Source organism: Sinocyclocheilus anshuiensis, unplaced genomic scaffold (genome assembly GCF_001515605.1).
Source record: "Sinocyclocheilus anshuiensis isolate Anshui unplaced genomic scaffold, SAMN03320099.WGS_v1.1 scaffold461, whole genome shotgun sequence".
Classification (NCBI taxonomy): Eukaryota; Metazoa; Chordata; class Actinopteri; order Cypriniformes; family Cyprinidae; genus Sinocyclocheilus; species Sinocyclocheilus anshuiensis.
The window spans coordinates 2302127-2328026 of record NW_015541005.1 but is presented as its reverse complement, the minus strand read 5'-3'; the positions used below and the strand labels follow the sequence as shown (position 1 = coordinate 2328026).

At 37.2% G+C, this 25900-nt stretch overlaps 3 protein-coding genes across 7 annotated transcripts in view; 2 read left to right on the top strand and 1 right to left on the bottom strand.

Moving 5' to 3' along the window:
- LOC107690291 (zinc finger protein 385D-like) overlaps positions 1-11742 on the top strand; it is a 98541-nt gene extending 86799 nt beyond the window's left edge. For 3 of the 4 annotated variants that reach the window (XM_016488587.1, XM_016488585.1, XM_016488588.1), the window contains 6 exons: positions 280-502; positions 4629-4928; positions 5564-5751; positions 7750-7848; positions 9784-9876; positions 11281-11742. In XM_016488587.1, coding sequence (XP_016344073.1) covers positions 280-502; positions 4629-4928; positions 5564-5751; positions 7750-7848; positions 9784-9876; positions 11281-11508 — 1131 coding nt within the window. In that variant the 3' untranslated portion in view covers positions 11509-11742. The remainder of the gene's footprint in view (positions 1-279; positions 503-4628; positions 4929-5563; positions 5752-7749; positions 7849-9783; positions 9877-11280) is intronic. The other variant, XM_016488586.1, reaches the window with a different exon arrangement.
- Positions 11743-16184: 4442 nt separating this feature from the next.
- LOC107690342 (NF-kappa-B inhibitor-interacting Ras-like protein 2) lies at positions 16185-18540 on the bottom strand. Its single transcript, XM_016488643.1, has 4 exons — positions 18464-18540; positions 18061-18229; positions 17627-17983; positions 16185-17291 (listed from the first exon to the last, which is right to left on the bottom strand). Exons 2-4 carry the CDS (start codon positions 18152-18154, stop codon positions 17164-17166), a joined length of 579 nt encoding a protein of 192 aa, XP_016344129.1. The 5' UTR covers positions 18155-18229; positions 18464-18540; the 3' UTR covers positions 16185-17163.
- Positions 18541-19985: 1445 nt separating this feature from the next.
- LOC107690290 (dnaJ homolog subfamily C member 7-like) overlaps positions 19986-25900 on the top strand; it is a 28229-nt gene continuing 22314 nt past the window's right edge. Inside the window, exon 1 of one of the 2 annotated variants that reach the window (XM_016488583.1) lies at positions 19986-20164. In XM_016488583.1, the coding sequence (XP_016344069.1) occupies positions 20001-20164 (164 nt within the window). In that variant the 5' untranslated portion in view covers positions 19986-20000. The remainder of the gene's footprint in view (positions 20165-25900) is intronic. The other variant, XM_016488584.1, reaches the window with a different exon arrangement.

The following is a 25900-nucleotide window of genomic DNA, read 5'->3' as shown; positions in this document are numbered from 1 at the left end:
TGTATAAATCTCAATTTCAAAAAATTGACCCTTATGACTGGTTTTGTGGTCCAGGGTCACATATGCATGTTTCTGTTTCTGTGCATATGCATATCTGTTGTCATGTAAACTATGAGTCAAGAATTTTGACCCACATACTAGTTAGTATATATTTTCCAGATTTAAGAATAATTATAAAGAGACCACAACTATGAAATAACACAAACTGCAACTAACAATGTAATGACCAAATAATAGTTACAGTTTTGTATTCATTTCACTCTTTCTGTCTTTCTCTAGAATCAAGCTGAAGCTCATTATAAAGGCCATAAACATGCTCGTAAGATGAAGGCATTAGAGGCTCAGAAGAACAAACAGCAGAGACGACAACTCGACAACGCACATCACAACCGAGACAGAGAGAAGGACCGAGAGAGGGACAGGGAGAGAGACAGCAACAGAGTGAAAACGAGCGCTCCGGATCCACTTCCTGCCCTGCTGGATGACACCGCCATGGAGGAAAGTAAGTGAACTCACAGATGATTAGCCGCGAGAGTGGGCGTTTTTGTTATGAAACATGCCCTAATGCGATTAAAATGTGTTACAGACAACATAAAGTGCATCTGCAACCTATTTAACTTCTGTAATCTTACATCTCTCAGTGTGTCGAGAATATTCAGCTTCAAATATTGCATTATACACAGGTAATATATATATATATATATATATATATACAGTATATATATATATATATATATATATATATATACAGTATATTACTCTTTAAAAAACAACTTGATGCATTAACATTAAATGCAAAGAATGAAAATCTGGGCCAGAAATACAAGTGTTAGTTTGTGACTGCCTCAAGAATGTCTGGAGAAAACAAAGACAACTTTTTGTTATGATCATATATTTTTTTACGTCATTTTATTTTAATATGCTTTTTAGAAGAATCTTGCATTTAGCTTGCCTGTAGTTCCTTCACTGCTGTGAATATCCTCCAGTCTTGCACTTCATGATCTGTCCTGTATATTAAGGGGATTTCATTTCTGACATTGCTTTCCTCTTGTTACGGGGAGGTACTGTGACACAGAGAGCAGAACAACAAGCCGACAGAGAGCTTTGAGCCAGCCCTCTCCAATAATCTCTACCTTTTCATCCCTTTTAAAATCTTTCTTTCTTCTCCTCTGCCCAAACTCTATAGAATATGATTTGAAAGACAAGCCAAATATGGGCCCAAGGGATATGATAAAGGGAAAAAAAATGGAGAGGAAGGGAGTCAGAAAATTCTGCTATTAGACCTTGAGTATGAAAAAAAAAACAAGCGAAAGAGAGAGAGAGAGAACAAATGAAAGTGGAAGGATAGGGCAAAAAGATAGAGAGCAAGAACACCAAGCTCATCAAATCACATTTTAATATTCGGCCCCATTCATGGTGACACAACAGTGAGAGGGAGCATACAATCAGAAGCGAAGAAAATGAGAGATTAGATAAGAGAGAGCGAGAGAGAGTTTAAAAGAGCTACAGAGATGGAGAATGAGAAGATTAGCTCTTGCAATTTTGTCTTTTGTGTTTGGATTAGCTCTCATGCACATGCCAACACATTCTTCACACCAGCTATTTGCAAAAATACCAAAATCTACTTGCTGGTGGCTTCCGGAAATGTCTAATCGGTCCTAACATGCACACACACACAGACACACACAAATTGAGCTGATTGCCTGATGAAATTAGCACTGTTCTGTCATTAAGCTCGCAGCTGCAGGAGCCAATCACAACTCTACAAGCATATCAGCTGTTATTAAAAGCCATAAGATGCCTGAAATGGAAAGGGAGGCTGGGAGGGGGGTTCTGGAAATTTCTAAAGGAAGGGGTCCATTTTATAACAGCTACTGAAACATTTTGAATGCTCTTGCTGTCAGATGTCACAGATCGTTTTCATCATGAGTTTGCTGATGTAGTATGAATAAGTGCAGTATTTTACAGTTGCTGAATTTTTTTTTTACAAAGATTAAATTATTTAATTAAGTTAAATATAGCCATCATGCCATTCTTCCACATCCGTCCCCGCATGTTTCACATTGCATGTCTTTGAGCTGTCCAAAACGGAAATATTTCAAAAGAGTGACTCAGATCATATTAGTCTTTGAAGATCAGTTTTACAAGCCCACTGCAAGACACACACACACACACACACTCCACAGGGAGATGGGCACCGAGTGTTACCCAAGGCAATTCTCTCCATTTCATTAACTTTCGCACATTTTTCAGGTGTGAAGGCAAACTTTCCACACACACACACACACACACACACACACACACACACACACGTGGTCGCACACAACCTTCCTTTTCTATTCCCTGCTCTATTTTCTTTAAACTCTTCCTATGTACCCCCTAAGGAACCCCCTTTTAGGGGAACTGGTATAATCTAAATGTCAATGAGGCACAGAAGAATCAGTCTATCTGATTCCCCAGATGGGGGAATTCAGTAGATCTGTGCACATATCAAAAACGGCCCTATGGGTCGCTCCTCACAAACATCTATGCTAAATAAACACTTTCACTTGTTTAAATCCTGTGCTACTCAGCAAAACTAAGGCATTAGGACTCCTACAGGGATTGCACAATCACTTCAGCACTCTCTGTTAGGTCCTAAATTTACAAACACCTATTACATGTCATGTAGGAGGGAGTCCTGCCAGGGGAGGTGTTGATTTTATGACAAGTCTCTTACTTAGACGAGTCTGGAGTGACTATAGTGACTCCAGACATTGATTTGTTATTGTCATTTTGTTCTGCTGTTTTTGACTGGTTTTTCTTAAGGTACCCCTTAAACATCATTAAACATCAAGTTTAAAAATGATTTATTATATGAAAACTAAATAAAAATACCCTTAAAGTCAAACTTAGACTCATATATATCACACACAACTTACACAAAACTCAGCAGACTTTTTTTTATAGTTTTAGTGTTTGGTTCTTAAATGTCTTTTGAATTTCAGTAGTTTGTGCTATCGGCAGCCAATAATTCACACTAAACATTCTGTGGTCAGCACAAACCATGTGTATCCTTATTTCAGCCTGTGTTTAATGTAGTCTAGGTCATATTTTCTTTTGACTTGTTCATGTTTTTGAGGATGAAAGAATGTCATAGCCTGTCCATGTTGTCCTCTGTGTAATTAGCTATTTACGTTTATGCATTTGGCAGATGCTTTTATCCAAATCACTTTACATTGTATTCAGTCTCTACATTTTTTCAGTTAATGCATTCCCTGGATAAATATGATGAATTTTCACAATTTTATGTTTTTAAGACAGTTTGTAAAGAGGACTGTTTCTGTGGCAAACATCAATGGTTCATCCAATATGCATGGGTTGAAAATTGTTATTTATATTTAACAGTTTTAGGTTTGTTTAGATGGTCAAAAACATGGTATTAACAGTTCTGTGTGCTCAGTGAAACTTTGAGAGCACCTGGTTTGATTTCTCACTGCTCTGGCTGCTATGGCCCTTATCTTCTTTTTTAACAGAACAGATCAAATACAAGGACACAGCACTTGAGTTTCAATGGCAGGCTTAAATAAATGGTCTGAAGTTCAGCACATGAGCACTGGTCTGTTAAAGCACAGCCTTAATAATGTTGCATGACCGAAAACAGTCAGTCTGAAAGTGTCTGTATTTGTGTTTGTGTTCCTGTGCTCTGTGCATTTCTGTCAATTTGGATACTAGCCCACAGCTAAATTACAGCTAGCAGACATTCAGATGTTTGAGTGGAATATTTTTATGCTTTATAGTGGTGCTCTGCTGCTGGCTTTCTGCTTTCACTTACTGATTGTTAGATTGATTTTCAGCTAATAAGTAAAATAACACACATACACACAACAGTTTACAGATGTCTCCCAGGTGGTCTGTTGTTATTCTTTGCTTGTGTCTGCCTTTTTGTTACATATTTCAATTCCTGGTGGTCTAAAATATCTGGAAAGAGCTCTGTATTCCCGTTTATCTCAATGATAGTTACTCTGTTGTGCAGGACCCCCCTGTAGTACCTGATTTGAAATCTGCTATTCTGAAACTTGTCAGGACATTTTTCATTTTGAAAACATGAACAGATTCACGGGCTTTTTAAAGGAATTAAAGAGATAGTTCTCCCAAAACTTTTCCACGTCACCTGAAATCACATGACCAAAATGTATTTTGCTACCCACTGAAAAATATTAAAATCTTGGTCCAGGTCAGGATACAGTTTTGATGTATTGAAGTGACAAAAGTCCCATTTGTGAAGGATTGATTCTTTTGAATTAAATCTTTTTAATGAATCATAAACAAGTTCACAAAATCAGTATAAATGATTCATTTACAAATCAGAGCAATTGGTTCTTTTTAGAAGACTTGAAATATGCATTGTATATAATGCATGTTTGTTCCACTTTTATAATGATTTTATTACATTTTTTGGTGCTTTTTTGTCATTTTGTAGTTTGACGGCCACAGAATGCACTTGTGCTTTTTAAATCATACAGGCTTAAAATGAGAGTAACTATCCCTTTAATATAAACTCGAACACTTAAACTCAAATATTCTGAAACACTCCTGTAGCTCTGTGTAATTGATGACTGACTCATTCACTTTCTCTCTCTCTTCAGCTGCTGCCTGTGACTCAGATCCTGTCGTGAGGGTGGATGATGCTCACTCTAGTTCGGTGGTCCTGACACCTATATCGGAGGTGTCATCTGCGGACCTGTCTGTCTCCTCCCCTCACTTCCAGAACCCGGACGGTCTGCTGGAACCCACCGGTGCCACCAGCGAGCCAGCCACTCAGCAGGACAACCCTACGGGGGACACACCGGCAGAGAAAGACCCCAAAAAGACCAAACAACATCTGCATTGCCCCATCTGCAAAGTCACAGTCAACTCCACCACTCAGATGGATGCTCACAATAGTGGTGCGTATCTTTCTTTCTTTATTCATTTATTTATGTACACTACCATTCAAAGGCTTGCGTTCATTAAGAGTTTTTTAAAGAAATTAATCAGAAGTGTCAGTAAATACATTAATAATGTTACAAAAGACAGTTAATTACTTCTATTTCAAGTGATTACTGTCTTTTTAAACTTTCTATTCATTAAAGAATCCTGAAAAAATATATATTACCCTTTAATATTCTGAAATATTACTGTTGTAATATTATTTTTGATCAAATAAATGCATAAATTCTTACTGATCGTTAACTTTTTTTGGTTTATTAACTCATGAATCAACCACATAAATGAATAAACAAATGTGAATAATCTGAGAATAATCTAACAAATCCTTTTCATCATACAGCATTAAAATGTCATCAGTTCCATAAAAAACAATAATTTAAATATAAGCTAAAATTAGTTTTTTAATAATATTGTACCTACAGACCTAATTATTGACTGTTATTGCATGCTTATTTAACACCTTTGTTTTTCACATTAGTTCTTTTACACATTTTCGTTTTCAAGATAATTCCATAAATTCACTGAATTTAGTTTATGTGCATAAATAAGTAACCTTCATCATGTGAATTCCTTACTTTTTCGCACGTCACAGGCACCAAGCATAAACTAATGATGGAAGGACAGAGTGTTTTGCCACGACGACGAGGGAAGGCAATGTCGTCCCGCCCCTCATGTAAAAGCAAGCGATTGGCCAGTAAGGGGAGTGTGGGCGTGGCCAGCAAAAGCTTCTACTGTGAAGTTTGCGAGATCCATGTTAACTCTGAGGCTCAACTTAGCCAGGTAACATAAAACAAATTAGCTCACATGCATGTGACACATTGGAATATAGAAAAAAAAAATTTAAGTAACATTAGCCCTCAGAGACCATCTTTGGGTCCTAATATGCCATTTTAGGCTAAAATTAAAATCCAACCTTGCTCACATTTCCTGTGTTCTCTTTTACTTAACCTAGCCTAACTAGCTGTGTTTTTATAGCAAGTAGCTACATTGCAGGCTTGTTATTTTATCCAGTCAGAAATGATCTTGACAACCCATTGACAAAACTGCTGGAAATCATCTACACCAATGGTCTCCAACCTTTTTTACACCACGGACCGGTTACGTTTGGAAAATATTCTCGCGGACCGGTATAGTATTATAATAGCATTATATAGTGGTTCAACGCATTATATTGTGTTTTTTTTTATTTTTTTAAGTCACAGATCGGACTATTTTTTCGGATAAGCAAAAAAAAAAAATTTAAAGCACAGAGAATGACAATGCCGTGAAGGGTTTTTGACATAGGCTAATTTTATGGGTATGTATACCCAACTCGGTATTTTCGCGCTGTCTGAAACACGTCTCTATTGCGCGCTATAATTGTGTGCGAGAACAGCGCGTGAGTAACGGATTGAGCTCTCTTTCGTTTCTTCTTCTTGTGGTTTAAAATTGCTTATAAACTGGCAAATTAATCTGCGAATCACATGCGTGCCGAACAGTAGGGTCTCATCCGTACGTAATACGGATCAACTGTGATCCGTTTAACTCCTAATATGTGACAGATCAGAGCAATCTTTCATTTACTTATTTAACATGAAATTGTCAAATTGCTACTCCATATCAATCGCATACAAAGAAAATACAGAATAATTAGAACAATCATTAACATGAAACGGATGAGTTATAAAAAAATTCACCCCCCTCACAGTTGTCATGAAGGGCAAAATTAGCTATATAGACCAAAATCATTTTTTGAACCAGGCTGTAAACATGTTTTTTTCTGCTGTAAAGTTGGGCATTTTAACATGGGGAGTCTATGGGATTGACTCCCTTTTGCAGCCAGCCTCTAGCGGCCAGTAGATGAATTACAGTTTAAGTCACTTCCTTGTTGGCTTCAGGAGAGAGAGCGGGAGGTTGGGGACCTCTGATCTACACCATTGACAGACACATAGTTTATTCTGTTGGTATTGGCAGTTTGTCTCACTTTTTCTCAGAAGAAACACATCTCTATGGCCAAGTTTGTTGCCTGGTACAGTTGTGCTGGCAAAAGCATGTTTTCTCACAAAAACAAATTAAATGTAAAAATGTATAAACTCTTGCTCTGCGATTTATTTAAACTGAGGAAACATTTGCATTTGGATTTCTGGGTCGAGTTTTCTATGTTACAGGAACATGCTAGTCAGTCTAAGACGAGTAATTTTAACAGATCTAATGTGTGTTTCCAGTGCATATTGACTGGATGAAGTTAAGTTGTTGATACCCCATCTGTGCTGGTTACTTGTTAATGTGACTCAGCAAATTTGTCATACTGACATTAGAGCTACTCTGAAAATCTTCTAGCATTCAATTTCTACACACACAAACTTTGTTCGTTGATCATGACCACAGTGAATTTCTCATCATTCATAACCATTCTTGTGTGAATTGTTGCATTTAATTGCAGCAATTTACCTAAAATGCTTCTACAAACTTTACACTTTTTTCAGTTTGTGTCATGAATGAGGAGTTTGTGTGTGTGTTGTTGGCCTGGTGTCTACTCAGGCCTGAGGAACATGACATTTAATGGTATTTCATGCTTCCCTTAAGCTGTCTCTGAAATGTAAAGTAAACAGGATGAAGAAAAAAAAGAAAGAGAGTGCAGGGAAAGAGGTGAAAGGTATTAAAAAGTTAAAGATTTTGTAGGAAAAAGGAAAAACTGCTCTTATTTTAAGTATCTCATTGTTAAAACACCAAAGGTGTAATATATCAGGCTTGAAAATGCACCATTAAAAATACACCATTATTTCTGTATTTGTTTAGCACATGAACAGCCGAAGGCATAAGGATAGACTAGCTGGGAAGCCTCCGAAGCCCAAGTTCAACCCTCACGCCAAGAGCCAGCCTACCTCAGCAGCATCGGTGAGCACGGTTACACTTACTGTGATTTACATGCTAATAGTCATGTGTACCTGTAGCTCAAACAGTAGGATAGCAAGGTGCTAGCAATGTCAAAGTCATGAGTTAAATTCCCAGAGAATTCATGTTGAAATGTAAACCCTGAATGCAATGCAATTCTTTTTGGATAGAAGCACCTGCCAGATATATAAATGTACAGTGCCTTGGGAATGTATTCATACCCCTTCATTTTTTTTCACATTTTGTTTTGTTGCTGCCTTATGTTAAACTGCTTTAAATTAGTTTTTTTCCACAACAATCTACACTCCATACACCATAACTGTCAAGCAAAAAAACAGGTTTTTCACATCTTTGCAAATGTATTAAAAATAAAATGATTCCATTGCATAAGTATTCAAATAAGTATATCTGGGACAGTTTAAATTTAGCTCAGGAGCATTTATTTTGCTGTAGATATTACTACACTTCAAGTGAAGTTAACCTGTGGCAAATTCAATTGAATGGGTATGATTTGGAAAGGCACACATGTCTTAATAAAAGGAATAACAGCTGATAATGCATATCAGAGCAAAAACCAAGCCCTGAGGTCAAAAGAACTGCCTGTAGAGCTCAGAAACAGGTTTGCGTCAAGCCACACATCTGTGGAAGAGTTCAGAAAAAAATCTGCTTCATTGAAGGTTCACAGAAGCATTTGGTCTCTGTTATCCTTAATGGAAGAAGTTTGAAACAACCAGGACTCTTCCTAGAGCTGGCCTCCTGGCCAAACTGAGCAATTGATGGAGAAGGGCTTTGGTTAGAGTGGTGACCAAGAACGTGATGGTCATTCTAGTTGAGCTCCATGATCATATGTGGATACAGGAGAAACCTACAGAAGGACAAACATTGCTGCAACACTCCACCAATCCAGTCTTTATGGCGGTGTGGCCAAACTCAATCCTCTCTTCAGTTAAGACACATGAAAACACACTTGGAATTTACAAAAAAGCACCTAAAGGACCCTCAGATTGTGAGAAACAAGATTCTCTGGTCTATATCACTGCAACACTCCACCGATCTGGGCTTTATGGCGGTGTGGCAAGACTCAATCCTCTCTTCAGTGTAGACACATAAAAACACACTTGGAATTTGCAAAAAAAGTACTTAAAGGACCCTCAGACTCTGAGAAACAAGATTCTCTGGTCTGATGAGCCTCAATTCTAAGCATCATGTTTGAAGGAAACCAGCTCCGCTCATCACCTGCAGAGTACCATCCCAAAAGTAAAGTGTGCTGTAGCAGCATCATGCTGTGGGGCTGTTTTTCAGCAGCAGGGACTGAGGGACTTGTTAGAGTAGAAGAAACGCTCAATGCAGGGAGAAACCTGTAAATGTGCATCTGCCCCCATCCAACCTGACAGAGCTTGAGAGGTGGATAGGTGAGGTGAAGAATGGTAGATAATTGCAAAATGCTGATGAGCAAAGACTTGAGGCTGTTAAGGTGCTTCAGCTAAATATTTAGTTAGAAGTTGTGACAATTCTGTTTTTGCTTTGTCAGTATGGTGTATGGAGTGTAGATTGATGTGACAAAAAAGTAATTTAAAGAAGTTTATCATAAGGCAGCAACATAACAAAATGTAAAGAAAAATGGAGGGGTATGAATACTTTCACAAGGCACTGTAAATGTAATAGTCATATTCAGCTAATCAGTACAGAGTACTGATTAACCCAGAGTTAATTTTAAACAATAGGACTGATGATGATTGACAGGACAAAATAATAAAGCATACCTCTTCTCAGCATGACAGAGAGGAAAGGGAAAAGGGAGAGGAAGTTATTGAGGGGAGGATGCAGCAAACAGGCTTATCATGATACAAGGAGTAATTTTGCGTAATTAAAATAATTTTTATGTCTGCTACACAAACACACACACACGATTATAGCAGCTCTTCTGATCTGTTCCAGCAGGGTGTCAGATGGAACGGTTATGCGGGTGGTGCAGTGTCTGCTATGAAGAAAATTATCAACCAATACAATCTGTCCTCTCTGTCCTCACAGGTGAGTGACAGAACTTAAACCCAATTAACAGTCTCTTAAAGGTGTAGTGTCTAATTTATGCACCATATCACAACATTAGATCAACCAATGACAGTGACTTTGGGGCGGGACTATATATTTCAAAATTTTCAAAATTAAAGGGGAATTTAAAACTTGTTTAAAAACATTCTCTATGGTGTAGCACAGGGAGCTGAGGTTGATGTAAGAAATATTTAAATAGATTTAATAAATTATTCAAATTAAATACAAATTAACATGCCAAAACGAAAACACAAGAAATCAGGTTTTCCCCTTAATAACTCTTGTTTTTATTGAAGAATATGTTTTTTTAAACTTCTAGATTCACAAAATGAATTGTGGTTAATTAGATTTAATATATAAATTAGTACTGAAAATGGATTTTAAAAAATTAACTAATTCATCAAAAAATTTCTGAAATTAATCACGATTAATCCCACCTAACACTGAAGTTTTTAAATATACTTTTATATTGCAATAATTTCACATTCAATATTCAAAATAATGTAGAAACAACATAAAGACAGTATATTTTAAATATTTGTTTAATGGCATCTTTTTTATGACTGAAGGTGACTGGTACCAATACTATGATGTCTATATGAAATTGTTTTTTATTTTCTAATATTTAACCATTGACTATAGCCATTCAACATTACAGTATAATTGAGAGCTATCAATTTGAGCATTTATTAGACTTTAAAAAATAACAACTTCTAATTTAAGTGAACTTAAAACAATCTTCACATAAACCCATTATAATAAATGTCATATTTAGCTACCTGTGCCCTTCAGCAAGTAGTAAATATACAGAAATTGAATAAAGTTATCACTAATTAACACTAAATTCTAAATGAAATATAGATAAGCCCTTAAAGCTACAAATGTTATTGATTTCCTTTTTTCTTTTGTTCTTTGATAAACAGACATCACAGCAGCTGGGTTATTAGGTTATTTGGCTGCTATTACTTTAAGAGCTTCCGCTGCTGAATGTGATTCGGATCTGACATGCATGCTCGTAGTTTCATTCATAAGTTTTTCTTTTAATAGAAATAGTCATAATTACAGAAGAAATATTAGAAATACTACAAATATTTTAGCCTGTATGGAGGGATCTTTGAATACTGTTGGATAAGAGGTGGCCTTACAGTCAAAAAGGCTGAGAATCACTGAGTTACACTATAGCTTTAGAAGTATAGATTGTTAAAGACATTTTTTACAAGATAATGCCATTTCAGTTTTTACTAGCCATTTCTGAGTGAAAATTGTTTTACCACCAAATGTTCAGTGTAGTGGCACAGAAATGTTTCACTACATAATCAAAAATAGCTTTGTGATATCATAATGATTCATTCTGTCTCTTTCTTTTCTCTCTCTCTCTCTCAGACTAAACTGGTTCTACAGAAGCAATTGACAAAAAATCTGACCGCCAGCTTCCTTCCCACCCCCTTAACTCCACCCACCCTCTGCACAGTCGCAGCCAATCCTCTCGCACTGCGACACCCGCCGGGCACTACTTTCATTCAGACGCCCATCCTCGGCCCTGCCCTCTTTAGGCCAGCGCCCGGACCTCTGAGAGCAACACACACTCCCATCATATTTTCCCCTTATTGATCACCTCGAAACAAAACAAACACGCTCTTACAACAAGGCTGCACATTCACGTGATTTAGTTTTACGATCCGTTCTCAGAACTGACGGTCTCTGTGCAAACTTCGTCCGTGCTCCCACTCTCTCCAAGCTGTATACACTTAAGTATATAAACACAAGCACACACTCCCATAGTGTTCCCTGTCCTCCTCAAAAACTGTGACTCTGAGAGGGTCACTCTTGAACTATGCAGCAAAGGGAGAGAGGAATGACAGGACATGAATGACAGGACAAGACTGATAAAGGAGTTGAAAGAGCTATAAGAAGGATATTTAGCTTTGCTTTATGAGATATTTATCATTATACAGATATTAATCAGGTTTTTATTCTATAATTTATTAGAGGAAAGCCAATTTTAGAGACCTATAACTGCGCTAGCTGTTCGTTTAGTGAGGAAATGCAAACATCCCTTTACTTGATGTTTTTTTTTAAGTATTTTCAATTGTTATTAGTCTGTCCTCATGTCGTTCCGCATGGATATGTTGCCGTCGGTCTGTGTATTCGCAAACATTTCGAGTAACCTCATCTGACCGGCTTTTGTTACAAACACAAACCGCATTGGTCTGTCAGTTTACAGATGCAAAGGCTTTCTGTCATGGGTAATCACAGAATAACACAGAGTGCCAGTCTAATATACGAAGGTGACAATTTGGTAGCAAGGCATCACACACACACACACACACTCGCTCCCAATCAGTGTCGTAATTTTCTCAGTGTTGATGCATAGATTAGATGATTTGAGATTGCAGATGCACACACACACAAAACCTCAGATGAGATGATTACGGTTCAGTCACAGTTTGACGTGGCCTTTTATGTCTGCATATTTTGTTCTCAGTATTCCCCCATTACGGCCTCACAAAGGTCAGTGTGCCTGTCAAAAATCTGTCCGCGTCCCATCTTGATTAAGATCTAAACCCTCACCATGTTCTTTGCTTGTGTGTGTGTGTGTGTGTGTTTGATCCAAAACCTGTCATGAGTTCATTACTCTCAATTTTATTCAGAATAACATTTTCGATTCCGGAAGCATCATTGATTTATTTGCACAGAGGAGCCATTGCCAAAATATAATGTCCATAATGGCGGGTTACTGAATATACAACAGTACTGTTGAAAGGAGTATTTTAAGATTACATTGAATAGCAATTAAATTAAACTCACCTGCTACAAGTATACGAGCGTTCCTGTCAGCCTGAACAAAGTCACATCGCTTTGCCCCAGATCAGTGTCATCTGATGGTTTTGGATGGACTAATAAGACTGATCATCTGACTTCAGACCTGTAGAATTAGATGTTGCTGTTGAGTCTATGTTGTACCATTTTTCATCTGTCTAATTTTTTTTTAATGTGCCCTAGCATACAAAGCTTTTTGTAAATATTTTATGAATACAGCTTTTAAAAGTGAATCATTAACATTTATAATATATACAATTAGAGTAAATATGTAGAATTTTATGAGATGTTTAATGTAGATTCTTTAACCAGTTATTGTAATTAATGTGATAATAAGAACGAGCTTTACTTGAAGTTATTACTTTTTGTCACCATTTCTGCAGAGACATGCGTACTGAAATAAGGAGATAATTTAATGCAAAGTAGATAAGATTATGTAGTTTTTACGTCAAATTGTTAATCAAAGCGCTTGCGAGAGAAAGAAGGTGATGGAATATAAGAAATATTGCTAAAAACGGGCCAAGACTCAGACACCAAGCCCACTCAGGGCTCTTTCTTTTCAGAGGATGGTTTGCCCTTGAGGGATTGAAGCCTGGGGCCTTGAACAGAGCTATCTAGCAACAGCCATATTGACACTTCAAGAGGCACAACATGGACAAATTCTGCTTTTTTTCTGAGGACACTTTAGAACAAGGACTTTGCTTGGACTCCATGAATCAAATCTCTTATTTGTGTGTGCGTGTGTGTTTTGATAACTCCTGAACGTCAAACTGATCTCCATAAGGTCCAAGGAAGGACAAATAGCGAAGGAGAAATAACATTGGTCCATCATTGGATACCTTCATGCTTTCTTGAGGCACAAGAAGACGTAACCGCACCATTCCTAGTTGTGTCGTCCTCATGAGGTCCATACAGCAGATATGGCTGGTTATTATACTGTGATGGTCTCTGGTAGGTGGATGATTTCACATGTTGTCCAAAAGCAACAGTTCCAAAATATCTTTAAGGTTATTTGTTGAGATTTTCTGTTGCTTTTTCAGTTCAGTGAAATTCAATCTTTAAGCAATAATGACGGAAACTGGAACCTTTTTAAGAAAATGGAAGATTACTCTGTTTCTTTCTCTCTCTCTCTATCTTTAGTGTACATGTTTCTTCCCTCGTTCTCTTAATGTTGTGAGTGCTCTTGATGATGTAGTGTGCACAGTGTTCCTATTGCCGATCTGGAGGACACTGGAAAGCTTAATATGACATTTCTCCCACTTTATTTTACACCGATGGAATCTGTTTGTCACAGGACAGTCATGGAAACATCCGAAACATCCATATACTCATTAATGCCAAAATGCCAAATTTGAGATTTATTATTATTATTTGATTTTTTTTTACAATAATCAAGTAGACGGCACATACAACCTACAAGAGTGAAACTCTCATATGATCAAAAAGCACAAAAAAAACAGTTTCTCCCATGAATGTGTTGGAAATCATGGAGCCTCATGTGAAAATGTGCATGTATGCGTGTAAACTGAAAAATATGTGTCCAATCCAACTAGATGTTTCTTAAGCATGAACAAGGATGAGAAGATTTCAATATCGCTTAAAAGGGACATGGCCAGTATTGCGTAATTTAAATAATGACAGATGTTATTTGTTTTTTGTGCTCAATAGATTTCTGTCTGTGACTGATCTAACATTGATCTGAACTGTCAACTGACACAAAGGAAAACGTATTTTCATAGGATTTTGCGTCTTGGTTTTCTGACTCATTTGCTCTTTCTCTGTACAGGGTGTGTATGAATGCGTGAAAACGAAATAAAGCAGAGAGAGAGAGAAATAAATCGATTAGACTTCCACCCCAGTGCTCTGGCTGTTCTTTTGGGGGCATATGGGACTCGTGGTTTTGGACCAGAGGATGACAGCTTGTCATGGCGTCTAGCTTTATAATGACAAACCTGTCGAAACTTCCCAGTTCGATGTAAACCCAGCAAAACTAGGCAAAAAAAAGTCTACCAACTGGTATCCACGATAATACACACAGGCACTCTTTCTCATTCCAATCGTTCACCTCAACAAGTGTGCGCCATCTTGTGTTTACGATGAGAACGGCAAGAATATGAAAGGGAACTGACAGATTTTCAAATTTTACAAACTGGTAAGTCGTTTTTTTTAAACCTTTATATTCATTAAACATTTGAAGTTTAGAATATTTTAGTAGTAGTATATCTACATTGTTATTAATTACAAATTGGCATGGATTCAGATTTTTACAAATGTGCCAAAAAATATTACTGATAAAAATGAAAATGTTCGCCTTCTATTAAAATGAATTTGTCAGCACAAAGCCCACCAAAACGTTTTAGGCACTTAATTAGATATTTATCGAAGTACAAAATCACTTCTGTTTAGCGATGGTGTTCTTGATTGACCCAAGCTCTGCGCCAGGCAGGTGCCCCAAGGAACGTTTTTAGAACTTTGGCGAGGTTCGTTTCAAATTATCAACAAACGTTTCTCCAGTAACATTAATAGTGTGTTCGTTCAAAGGTGTGTTCGGTTTTTTGTTTTGTTTTGTTTTGTTTTTTGGTCTTTGTTATCGTTCTCAAATCGTTCGCACAAAAATTCTATTTTGGATTTTTTTTTTTCCGAAACATTTTAGTTTGTTTAACGTTATCAATAGTGCTTGTTTCAGAATGTTCAGGGAACATTTAAAAGTTTGCAAAATGATCAAATCGAATGTCCCCTTAACGATCGCATAACCAAGAAAGTTCAGAAATAATGCTTCACAACTTAATAGAAATGTTAGCAAAACATTCTTAGAACGTATTGTGTTAATAGGGACTATGCATTATTTGCATCATGCTTTGATTCACTAAATACACATATTCATACAAACGTATATATTATTGAAAGTCAATAATTATTTGTTTATACCATGCTTGCTGACCCCCTCCACTTCACATCTTGCAAGTAGGCTTCCTTATGCTCTGTTTATGGGTCAGTTTATTATGTCAGCCCGTTCTGCAGCTCAAGAAGTTCCCAGACCCTTTTAGAGAGTGCATTTTTTAAACTATATGTTGTGTGACGTTTGCAATGTGTGTAGTGTACTGTGTAACAGTGGGTAAAAAGTAAATTTGCATAATGTGAAGCATTTGTAAATGATGCACACTGATGCAAGCCTCATGAAATGAAGGGTAGCTTGAAGCAAGCAGTAACTTTAGACATTGTTCAAGACACACACACACACACACACACACTCCCTGGCAGAAGTGGCGAGCCCTCTATTATAAGGTCACTACCGATCTAGCCATGAGCTAAATGAAATATCTACTCCGTAAAAAGATCGATAAAGGGCAAATAAAACCAATTCTCTCCTTTACGCCCCCTGAAGAGAGACTGCAGATATGTCGGGCTCATTCAGATGGAAGATGGCTGCTGTGCTGTTAAGCAGACAAGATTTGAAGTGTGTGTACAGATCATGTGCTTAAAATTTATATTGTCTTTATAGAGCATTAACATTATTTTTGACCAGAGTAAATTAAGCGTTAATTTAGATTTAGATTAGAAAAGATGAATGAGCGGTAAACAATTGCAGCCGAGCAGCTTTATTAAGATGTTAAAAAGCTGCTCATACAGTCTTTGTTTCAGACAAAAAATGCTTTTAAACAAACATGTCAAAATGTATTTGAAAACGATCTCAGCTAAAAATACGAGTCAAATCTTCACAAGTCATACTTTTTCTATGTAAAACAAACAGAAATATATTGTATATGTTCACAATTGAAAGCTAACATTATACAATATGACTGACTACTCATGAAATACAGTCATCAGGGTCAAAAGTACAATGGCACAGTGGTGAGCTCACTCACAATCAAACAAACTCAAACAAATTGCACTTACTTAGCTGTTCTTATGGAATAAATCAGTAAACATTTTATAGGAATGTGTCTGACAAAATATGAACACCTAAAAATAAGTAACCCATCCATGCAGTCCGCTTAACTAAATTAAGACAATCTTCTGTCAAGTTGACATCACAAAAGAGCAGTCATCATGGCACAAATGTCATTAAATATGTCAGAATTGAACAAGTTGAATCAGCCTAGCTGATTTCACATAGGATATAACAACTTTTTGCAATGTAGAGGTATATATATATTTCAGTGTAAAAGCAGTATTTTTTGTCAGTCAATTGCTTCAAGATAAGCATGAGAGAAATATATCACAGCAACACATGGATTCTATCCTGTATGTTTAAGAATATAAAACTTCCTTGATGCAGTAACTTCATACAGTGTGCTAAACTTATAATGGCACTCCAAGTTCAAATGTTTCAAAAGATATCAAATCGAGCGTCTGTTGATGTCACTCTTTAGAGATTTGCCTGGCATCTCTCGTCTAACATATCTTTATGTTACTCTGTCAGTGCTATTGCTATCTTCTCCATCTCTAGCTGTCCAGGGAGCCGCTGCCCTTGTTCTTGTTGCGGCTGAGTGGGAAGGTGGATTTGCTCTGAGGCTGGGTCATTTTGCTGGCCAGATGGACAAAGGGCTCGATGAGAGCCTGTTTTGAATGTTCTATTGCACAACTGCAGCTATTTTCACGGAAATAAAATTAACGAAAATCAAATACACTTTTTCAGTTTTTGCATTTTAGGTAGGTTTGCTAAGGTTAGATTCATATATTTAATCAATTTTAATTAATACATTACAATTAATAAATTTAAGAAGAATGTAAGAATTTCGCTCTGAAACATGATAATTGCTATTTATCAGCATGCTTAATTTTAGACAATTAACCAAGAATTTCGTTACAAACAGTAAACAATTAGGCCTACTAGAGAAATTTTATGTCGGAGCGGGATCTGAGCGGGGGCGGTTAGAGCGACTGAGTGGAGCGCACGTCCATAGACCGGAACACGTAGCGGAGCCGCTTCGCTCACATGCTCTGCTATATAATATATATATATATTGACCCCAAACTTTTGAACGAGTGGTGTGCAGTCTGTGCATAACAAACACACAGACCTCTTTTTTGTCACGGCAGCGGTCGATGTCTTTCTTCAGAGCCTCTACGCGTTTGAAGGACTCTTTGCTGTCGATGCTGTAGACGAGCACGAAGCCGTCGGCGAAAGTGAAGTAGTGCCGCGGAAACTCGTGACCATCGCGCAGCCCGCGCGTGTCGTAAAGCCGCACCTGCTCTCGGGTGCCGCGGTCCGTTTCCACAGACCCGATGTAACTGTCCTCCAGTGTCTCCATGGTCTCTGAACCTGCCAAACCGGTACCACATGAATCTGTACTGCTCATTTATTTGGGTTTAAGAAATGACTCGTGTCATAACACTCACCTGCGACATGGTTGGCGTACAGTAACTGCTCCAGAACCGCGCTTTTGCCCACTGACCCCTGGCCACACACCACCACCTTGCAGCTCTTGCCCATGATCACTTACAACCGCGCAGTCTTCATTAAAGTATAGAAATACACTAGAGATAAAAGGTGGGTTGTAGTAGAAACCTGTTACAACGAGAGAATAGAGAGAACGCTGACGTGCAATAATAATAATGTTTTATGCAACAGTCACATGAGCGCTGCCCACACTGGTTTGCATAAACCTGCTGCGCCTGAAGCTACATCTTCAGAGTGTATCAGATTACTGTATAATTGAATACTAAATTGTATTCATCTTTGATAAGTATTAAATGCATTAAAGAAAATAACCGAAGCGTTTAAGAAAAAAACTGGACTTACCGTACTCTCTTCCTGTTGTTTATGTCAGATATCAGCCTTCGACGAAATTTGACACCAGTTCCGTTGAGTCGAATAGCGCCCTCTCTGTCCGGAGGACAACAATACATGCCGGTACATGTAATACATAGGTATTACATGGGTATTACAAAAAATGTAAAAAATAAAAATAAAAAACACCTGTAAACATATAAACCTTTGGGATTGCATGTGGAGAAATACATACATACATACATGCACATATATGAAGAAACAGAAATGATATTGTACAAAAACATTCAGGAGAACATTAATGAGTATTCGACACAATATTTCAAAGAAAACACAGAAGGAAAAACACATAAGCAAGATAAACAAACTAATGAATATCGTAAAAAAGATAAATAGGCCTACATATATTTTTTTTTTAAAAGGCTGATGTTTTAAAAACCATTAACTACAAATTAAAAAAAAAAATCAAATCAACTGGAAAAAGTTGACAAGTAGAAGGAAGGTAGATTAAACCTTCTAAATAGTATATACTAAAAATGGAATCTGCCACATTAATATTTGTTATCAGTATAGCTAGTCATTATTTATGTAACACATTATGACGTAGCCTATACGAAGTCATATATGCAGAAGTTGTGAAGAAGCATTGGTTGCACACACCTTCTCAATGAATACACTTTCTTAATTGAATGAACTTTGAATAAAGGGTAATAAAACATTTTGGTCGTGAACCACTCTTTATTTTTACTGAAGCGATTGGGTGAATGAATTATTTAGTTGATCGGCTGACTACCTGTGATAGTAAACAGGATTGATGACTCATTACATCAACTGAAATTAAAATAACATACTAGCACTAAATTTAGTATAGGCTATAAAATGAAAATAATTAAGCTTTTAAAGCAAAAGTTCAATAATGCATAACAATACAATATCATCTCTGAAAAACATGAAAGCTGTAAAATGTGGTCAGTCCATGCAGGTAGCTACTATTTGTAAACAATGATTTTATTTAAATTTTCTTATGTTTAGTTTTATCTTTTGATTTAATTTTTTTGCTGTTTATCCTAAAGTACCCCCTGACTGTATTTGTAGCTAAATCTTTAAAACCAATTTTAAAAATATTACACTATTACTATGTACTTGTATTCAGCCATACAAAAAAATACGGTCATTTGTCGCCACCTACTGGTGTAGCGCAACGTCGCCTGCGATCACTGAGCGAATCTTTTAATTTAAGTGAACTGATTCAAAAGATTCGAGTCACGGACGTGAATCAAAATTCTTACATAAAAATAAATAAATTTCTTAAGATGTTTCACATAATTATAATAGTTACTACTGATGTCCATAGAGATTGATATCTGTGCAGTCTCTATAGTTTAAAAACAATGTAAAGAGTAAGGGCCAGTTTTTGAAAAACTACTGGAACCGTTAATTTAACTAACTAGACAAAATGCTTTGATTTCAACTTTAGTGCACTTTTATTTCTGAAAATAGTTTCTCCACACTATCTCAGTATTGTTTCTCGTGTATCCGTTGACCTACTATGGGCATACTGCGCAGGGCTGCGGAAGGCGGAGCTGAAGGCGGTATGAAAGGCCCACATGCCTCGCGTCTTCCTCCGCCTCTCTACAGCAAAATGGCGACTGTTGACTTCGACTCGTCCGCGGATCCAGAGATGGACTTGACCAGCGACGAGGAGTTAGAGAGGTACCTGACAAGAGCGATCACTTTAATCAGATGCCGGCCGATCCGTGTGTGAGGTATCTGTGTTTTAGAGAAGCCGTGGTCGGGCTCACGGTTGTGTAAAGACCCTGAGATCGCGACTGCCGCATAACTTGAAAATCAAGGGGTGACTATGGCCTAGTGTGCCAGGCAGCTGCTTTTAGTGCTGGGGTGCCTTGCGATTAGCCTGCTGCTGTCCTTACGTCTTTTAAATTAGCTTTGAGCTTTTAAAACGATGATCAAGGGTGCCGAGCATCGTGTTATTACGACAGAGGTGCAGTACTCAGTGACACAGTTTTGGGTGAGAATTAGGTCAAAGGCAGCGTGACATTGCTCTTAAGAGCACAATGCAGACGCACTTAAACCCACAGACAGGACAGCAGAAACATCCAGCTGTTCATCAGTGACGCACCGTTGCCTTCAATATGTCAAACAATTATAGTTGTTGAGTGATAACCTTAGTAACGTTAGGTGACTACAATGCAAAAAAACGCACATGCGTATAGAGGAAGTGACGTTCTGTCCCTGCGGTTCTCCTGTATTTGCAGGCCACTACTTTTGACACCTGCTTGGACGTTTTGTCCGAGGTATTAGGAACACGAACAGATTCGCAGCTTTTTAAACTGTCTCTTAAAGGGAGAAGGACAGCCTCAGTCAGAGTTCTGTTTTATTATGTGTCAAAAGGACGTGTAAAGAAAGTGAATGGGGAACGAGGCTGTCAGTCAGTAACATCTGAGGCTGACTGACCTCTGCTTCGATGACCGAATTTTAATTTTCGGTGTACTGTCGCTTTAAATGCACATGGCGTTTCAATTATATTTATTCAGTGTTTAGTGTCATTAAAGTCAAGATGGGAATTTGAACAGAATTGTGAGATATATATATATAGTGGAAAATAATGTGTTTTTTGAACCTTAAACTGCATAAACACATTTCATTACACCAAATACACAAAATAATGTTCTTTTTAGCAGCATCATATGACCCCTTTAAGGTGATGAGTAGACTGAAGTAGGGCTCAGGTGGTTGTGCTGTGGGATGTGTTTCCGATACATTTATTTATTTGTGGCGCTTGCCACAATATCAAAACTGACCGATTTTCCAAAAGGCTTGGTTGAATAAACATGAGCACGTACTGCACGTTTAAAAATCATAACGAGGCGCGGGTGTTTTTATATCACTGTATTTCTGAAGGAAGACTATCTTTAGAACATTTTCGATGTCATTTTAATTTCATTTTGCATGTTATATGCCTGATAAAGCAGCGTTTGTGAGCTCAGCGCTGCTGTGTGTACAGCCATTACTGGGGAAACCTCTGTTTCTCCCGCTTTAAAGCACCTCCTGCTGGCAGAGAATGAATTTGCATTTTCTGTAAGTACGTCTGATTTACACAGCAAACATATTTTGCTTGTTAACAAAAATAATCTAGAGCAGTGATGGGCAAACTTGGCCCTTTCAGGCCACTTTCCTGCAGAGATTTGATCCAACCCTGATAAAACTCACCTGCCTGTAGCCTTCTAGTAGTCTTGAAGACAATGATTAGCTGGTTCAGGTGTGTTTGATTAGGGTTGGAGCTAAACTCTGAAGGAAAGTGACCTGGAAGGGCCAAGTTTGCCCACCCCTGATCTAGAGGGACTACTTAGCTTTCTAGCTACTTGGCTAGAAACGATTGGTTAACAAACTGTAACTGGACATGTCAGAAATTAACCTTGTGTCTGACATAACTTTCCTCATGTGAAGTGTAGTTAGAGTATTATCTGTCGGAGTCACACACTACTGTAAAGATGCAGTACAAACCTAATGTTCCTGGTGAACTCTAAGTACTTGACTTTTAATTTGTGACCCTGGAGCACAAAACCAGTCTTAAGTCGCACAGTTATATTTGTAGCAATACCCAACAATATATTGTTTGGGTCAAAATTAGGGGTGTGCGATATATATCGTCTGTTAAGTAAAGATCATGTTCCATGAAGATATTTTATAAATTCCCTACTGTAAATATATCAACTTAATTTTTGATTAGTAATATGCATTGCTAAGAACCTCATTTGGACCGCTTTAAAGCCGATTTGATCAATATTTAGATTTTGTTTTTTCACCCTCCGATTCCAGATTTTCAAATAGTTGTATCTCAGCCAAATATTGTGCTATCCTAACAAACCATACATCAATGGAAAGCTTTTCAGTATTCAGATTTCAGTATAAATCTCAATTTGAAAAAATTTACCCTTATGACAGGTTTTGTAGTCCAGGGTCTCATATAATTTGTCTGCTGTTGTTTTAATAGATTGAGTTACGGTTTCCAATGTAACTCTAAATAAATGTCAATTGGACTAATAGTGCAACAGTCGGGCTCCGGAAGTAAAAATCCCATTCATTTTCATTTCTTTTAACACAGACCTGCTGTGAGCTATGAGGTTGTTAATCGATGGTATATGCTTTTGTTGAAGCCATCAGCCTGCATTATTTCAATTTATTTTTTAAATAATCATGTTCAACTAATGAAAAAATAAATGACCCATGATTCGGCAGAGAAATCTCCACCAGTCAGGATCAAAATGGGCATCAATGTATGAATTATTTTCAATTCATGTTATTTGCAATGCTTCATGGGATTGTAGTTCTTTCCCTCAGTAAAACTATTAAGTACACAGTCTTGTATCTTTTTTTTTTCAGTTGTTTTGCTTCCAATTCAAGTTTCTATTGTTGTGATTCACCGCATAGTTGGTTGGTTTGGTTGATGGTTAAACTCTTAAACTGAGGTAAGAAAAATTAATGGGAAAAACGCTTCTGGAAAAAAGGCTGTTGAAAAAGTGGGCAGGCGCTAAATGCCCTTTATAGGAAACAACTACTGTGCGTCATGACTTAATTGTGCATGTGATCTTAGGTATTGTCAGCTCATGTACCTGCTCTATCAATGATTCACGTCATTGTCATTCTCTCTCACAGAAAGCACCAGTCTGCTTCTGGTTTCCAGATTAACTGGAGGGTGTGAACAGTGACGTCTGAATAAAGCACTATATTTGCATGACCACACAGGTGGCACAGAACACAAACTTCACTACAGCTGCAGCTCTCTGTCTGAGGAGAGTGTGAGGTTGAACATTGGTGTGCGATTAAGTAGGCTCAGCTGTTGACTGGTGTATAAAACCCTCTCGAGAATATTCCAGAGATAAAGGCGTAATTAGGCGTGTTTCCATTACCCTTCAAATTGCACAAATTGAAATTGTGAATTGAAAATACGCGTCAATTTTGCAAAAACGAAAACTGCAATGGAAACGGCTTTTTCGCATTTACAGGTCACATGGAGTATGTAAAAAGTCATAAAAAAGTCATTCTTCAATGTACTATAACCTCCAAGAAACGCATCATATCGCAATACTTTTTTTATCGGCATTTATAAAATATCGCCAAAGTTTTGCGCAAATCTGTAATGGAAATGTGCCTATTGACTAATATTTCATCAGTGTAATATGCAAGCAGGTTTTGATGAAGTAGATGGCATGTAGGGATGTAACGATTACCGGTTTGATAATAAATCATGCTAAAATTCCCCACGGTTAGTATTACCGTTTCATATTTTACTTATCATTAAAACCGTATTAGATTACCGCGATTTGAACAACTCCCGATAAATAAATACTGTCCGACATAATGCACAGTTTTAAGTAACAGTGTCACGTGCGCACAGCATGCAGAGTAGTTTCGTTTTGAGTGAAAACAGGGCGGAAAAGCTGGGAGGTTTTAAAAGAGTGCTAATGGAGTGATTATGCAAACAAAAAGTCATTTTATTTGTTGTTGATTTTTAAATATAAAACTTGGTGAAGTGATTTATGTGTCGGTACTTTTTGAACATCTGCAGCACATTTTAACAATACTGTGATAATACTGATAACCGTGATCATTTTGGTCAATATAATCGTGATAAGAAATTTTCATATCGTTACATCCCTAATGGCATGCTCACTTGATTTGCAATTGTGACAGGATGTGAGTAATTAGTTTATTGGTTGTGTCATTTGTGTCAATGTGTCTTATGATGTCATTGGGCTTTTGGTCAGCTTGACCTGAAACCAGGGTGAAGATAATCGAAGAAAATCAGGGATTTACAAGAAAGGGTCTTATTGTCAGAATGAAATTAAAAAAAAAAAAAAAACAGTTTTCTAAATACAAGTGGATCTTGTTGTTCTTTTAAAAAAAAGAATGACTTTGTAATCTGTAATCAAATGTTGTGTTCACCCTGTCGGCCCAAATTTGATTATTTGTGTATTTATTTGGTATCTGATCTAAATCTTTGATGTCCACAATGTGTATTGTAACTAGTGCTGTCAAACGATTAATCGCATCCCAAATAAAAGTTTTTGTTTGCATAATATGTGTGTGTTATGTGTATATTTATAATGTGTATATATAAATACACACACACAGTATATATTTAGAAAATATTTACATGTCTTTACATGTCTATATTTATATTCATATAATTTATATTAAACATTTAATATATAAACATAACCTATTTTTCTGAAATGTATACGTGCATGTGTGTATTTATATATATATATATACATAAATATACACAGCACACATACATATATTATGTGAACAAAATCTTTTATTTTGGATGCGATTAATCGTTTGACAGCACTAAGTGTAACCATTCAGCTTTGGTTTGTTTGTCCTGTGGCACTCTTTTGTTTTACGGAATATATGCATTGTTTTCTGTGCAGCAACGTTGTTGTCTTACAACATGTTGCCATTGCACTGAATTTTATGAGGCAGCAGCAGAAACATAGGAAGCTGAAATGCGCGGCTAGTCTCAAAATTTAAAGAGGTGTGTAGACCAGCTGTATATTGTAATTTTCTGCTTTACTCGTACTTCGCAACAACACAACTTTGTTTCTACAAAGTCATTCACCATGTTTTCTTTATACAAACAACATCTGACGTGTTTACATTTTACATGGCATGAGAAAGCTGCACAAAATCTGATCAGAGCACTCAAACAAAACAGGTTTCCCTAAATGCAATTTGAACAGGATTTCAAACAACATGTGAATGTTAGTCTGAATAAGGCTATTATGTCATAACTCGATTCTCCGATGAATGACACTTATTTCTGGTCATGTGTGTTGGACTACTTCAGTAATTTAGTCTGCTTAAATCCTGGCCATAATCAGCTGCAAGCTCACACTCAGATCTGACTCCATTTTTGAGTGATCCCACATCTCAAACTCTAATCAACAACCAATAGTTAAAATAGTTTTAAGTAGGGCTGAACGATTTTGGAAAATCTAATTGCGAATTTGTAATTTAAAAAAACCGCGTTGCACATCCAGTCAGATGAACTGAAAAACAGCACAGATCGCTTGATGGAGAGTGAAACTCTGAAGCGCTAAGTCAGAGTGTGTTCGGTGAGTGAAAATATATCTGAGCTAAACTTGATGACAACATAAAGCACTGACAAATAACCGTGCGTTCACACCGCCGCCGTCGAGAGCGTCAAAGTGGCCTGAAGTCATTCATTTACAATGTGAGCCGGTGTGAGGAGCGGCGCGGCACGTCTTGGACATTGAGGAGAGTTGAAATCAGGTCAACTTTATGGTAATGAGCTATGACGCGGTTCGGCGGCAAACAATCGGAATGTAGAAGTCCACCGCTTGAGAGGATTCCAGAGAACGCTGCCCTGTAAACTTTGGTTCCGACCACATTAGCTCCCAA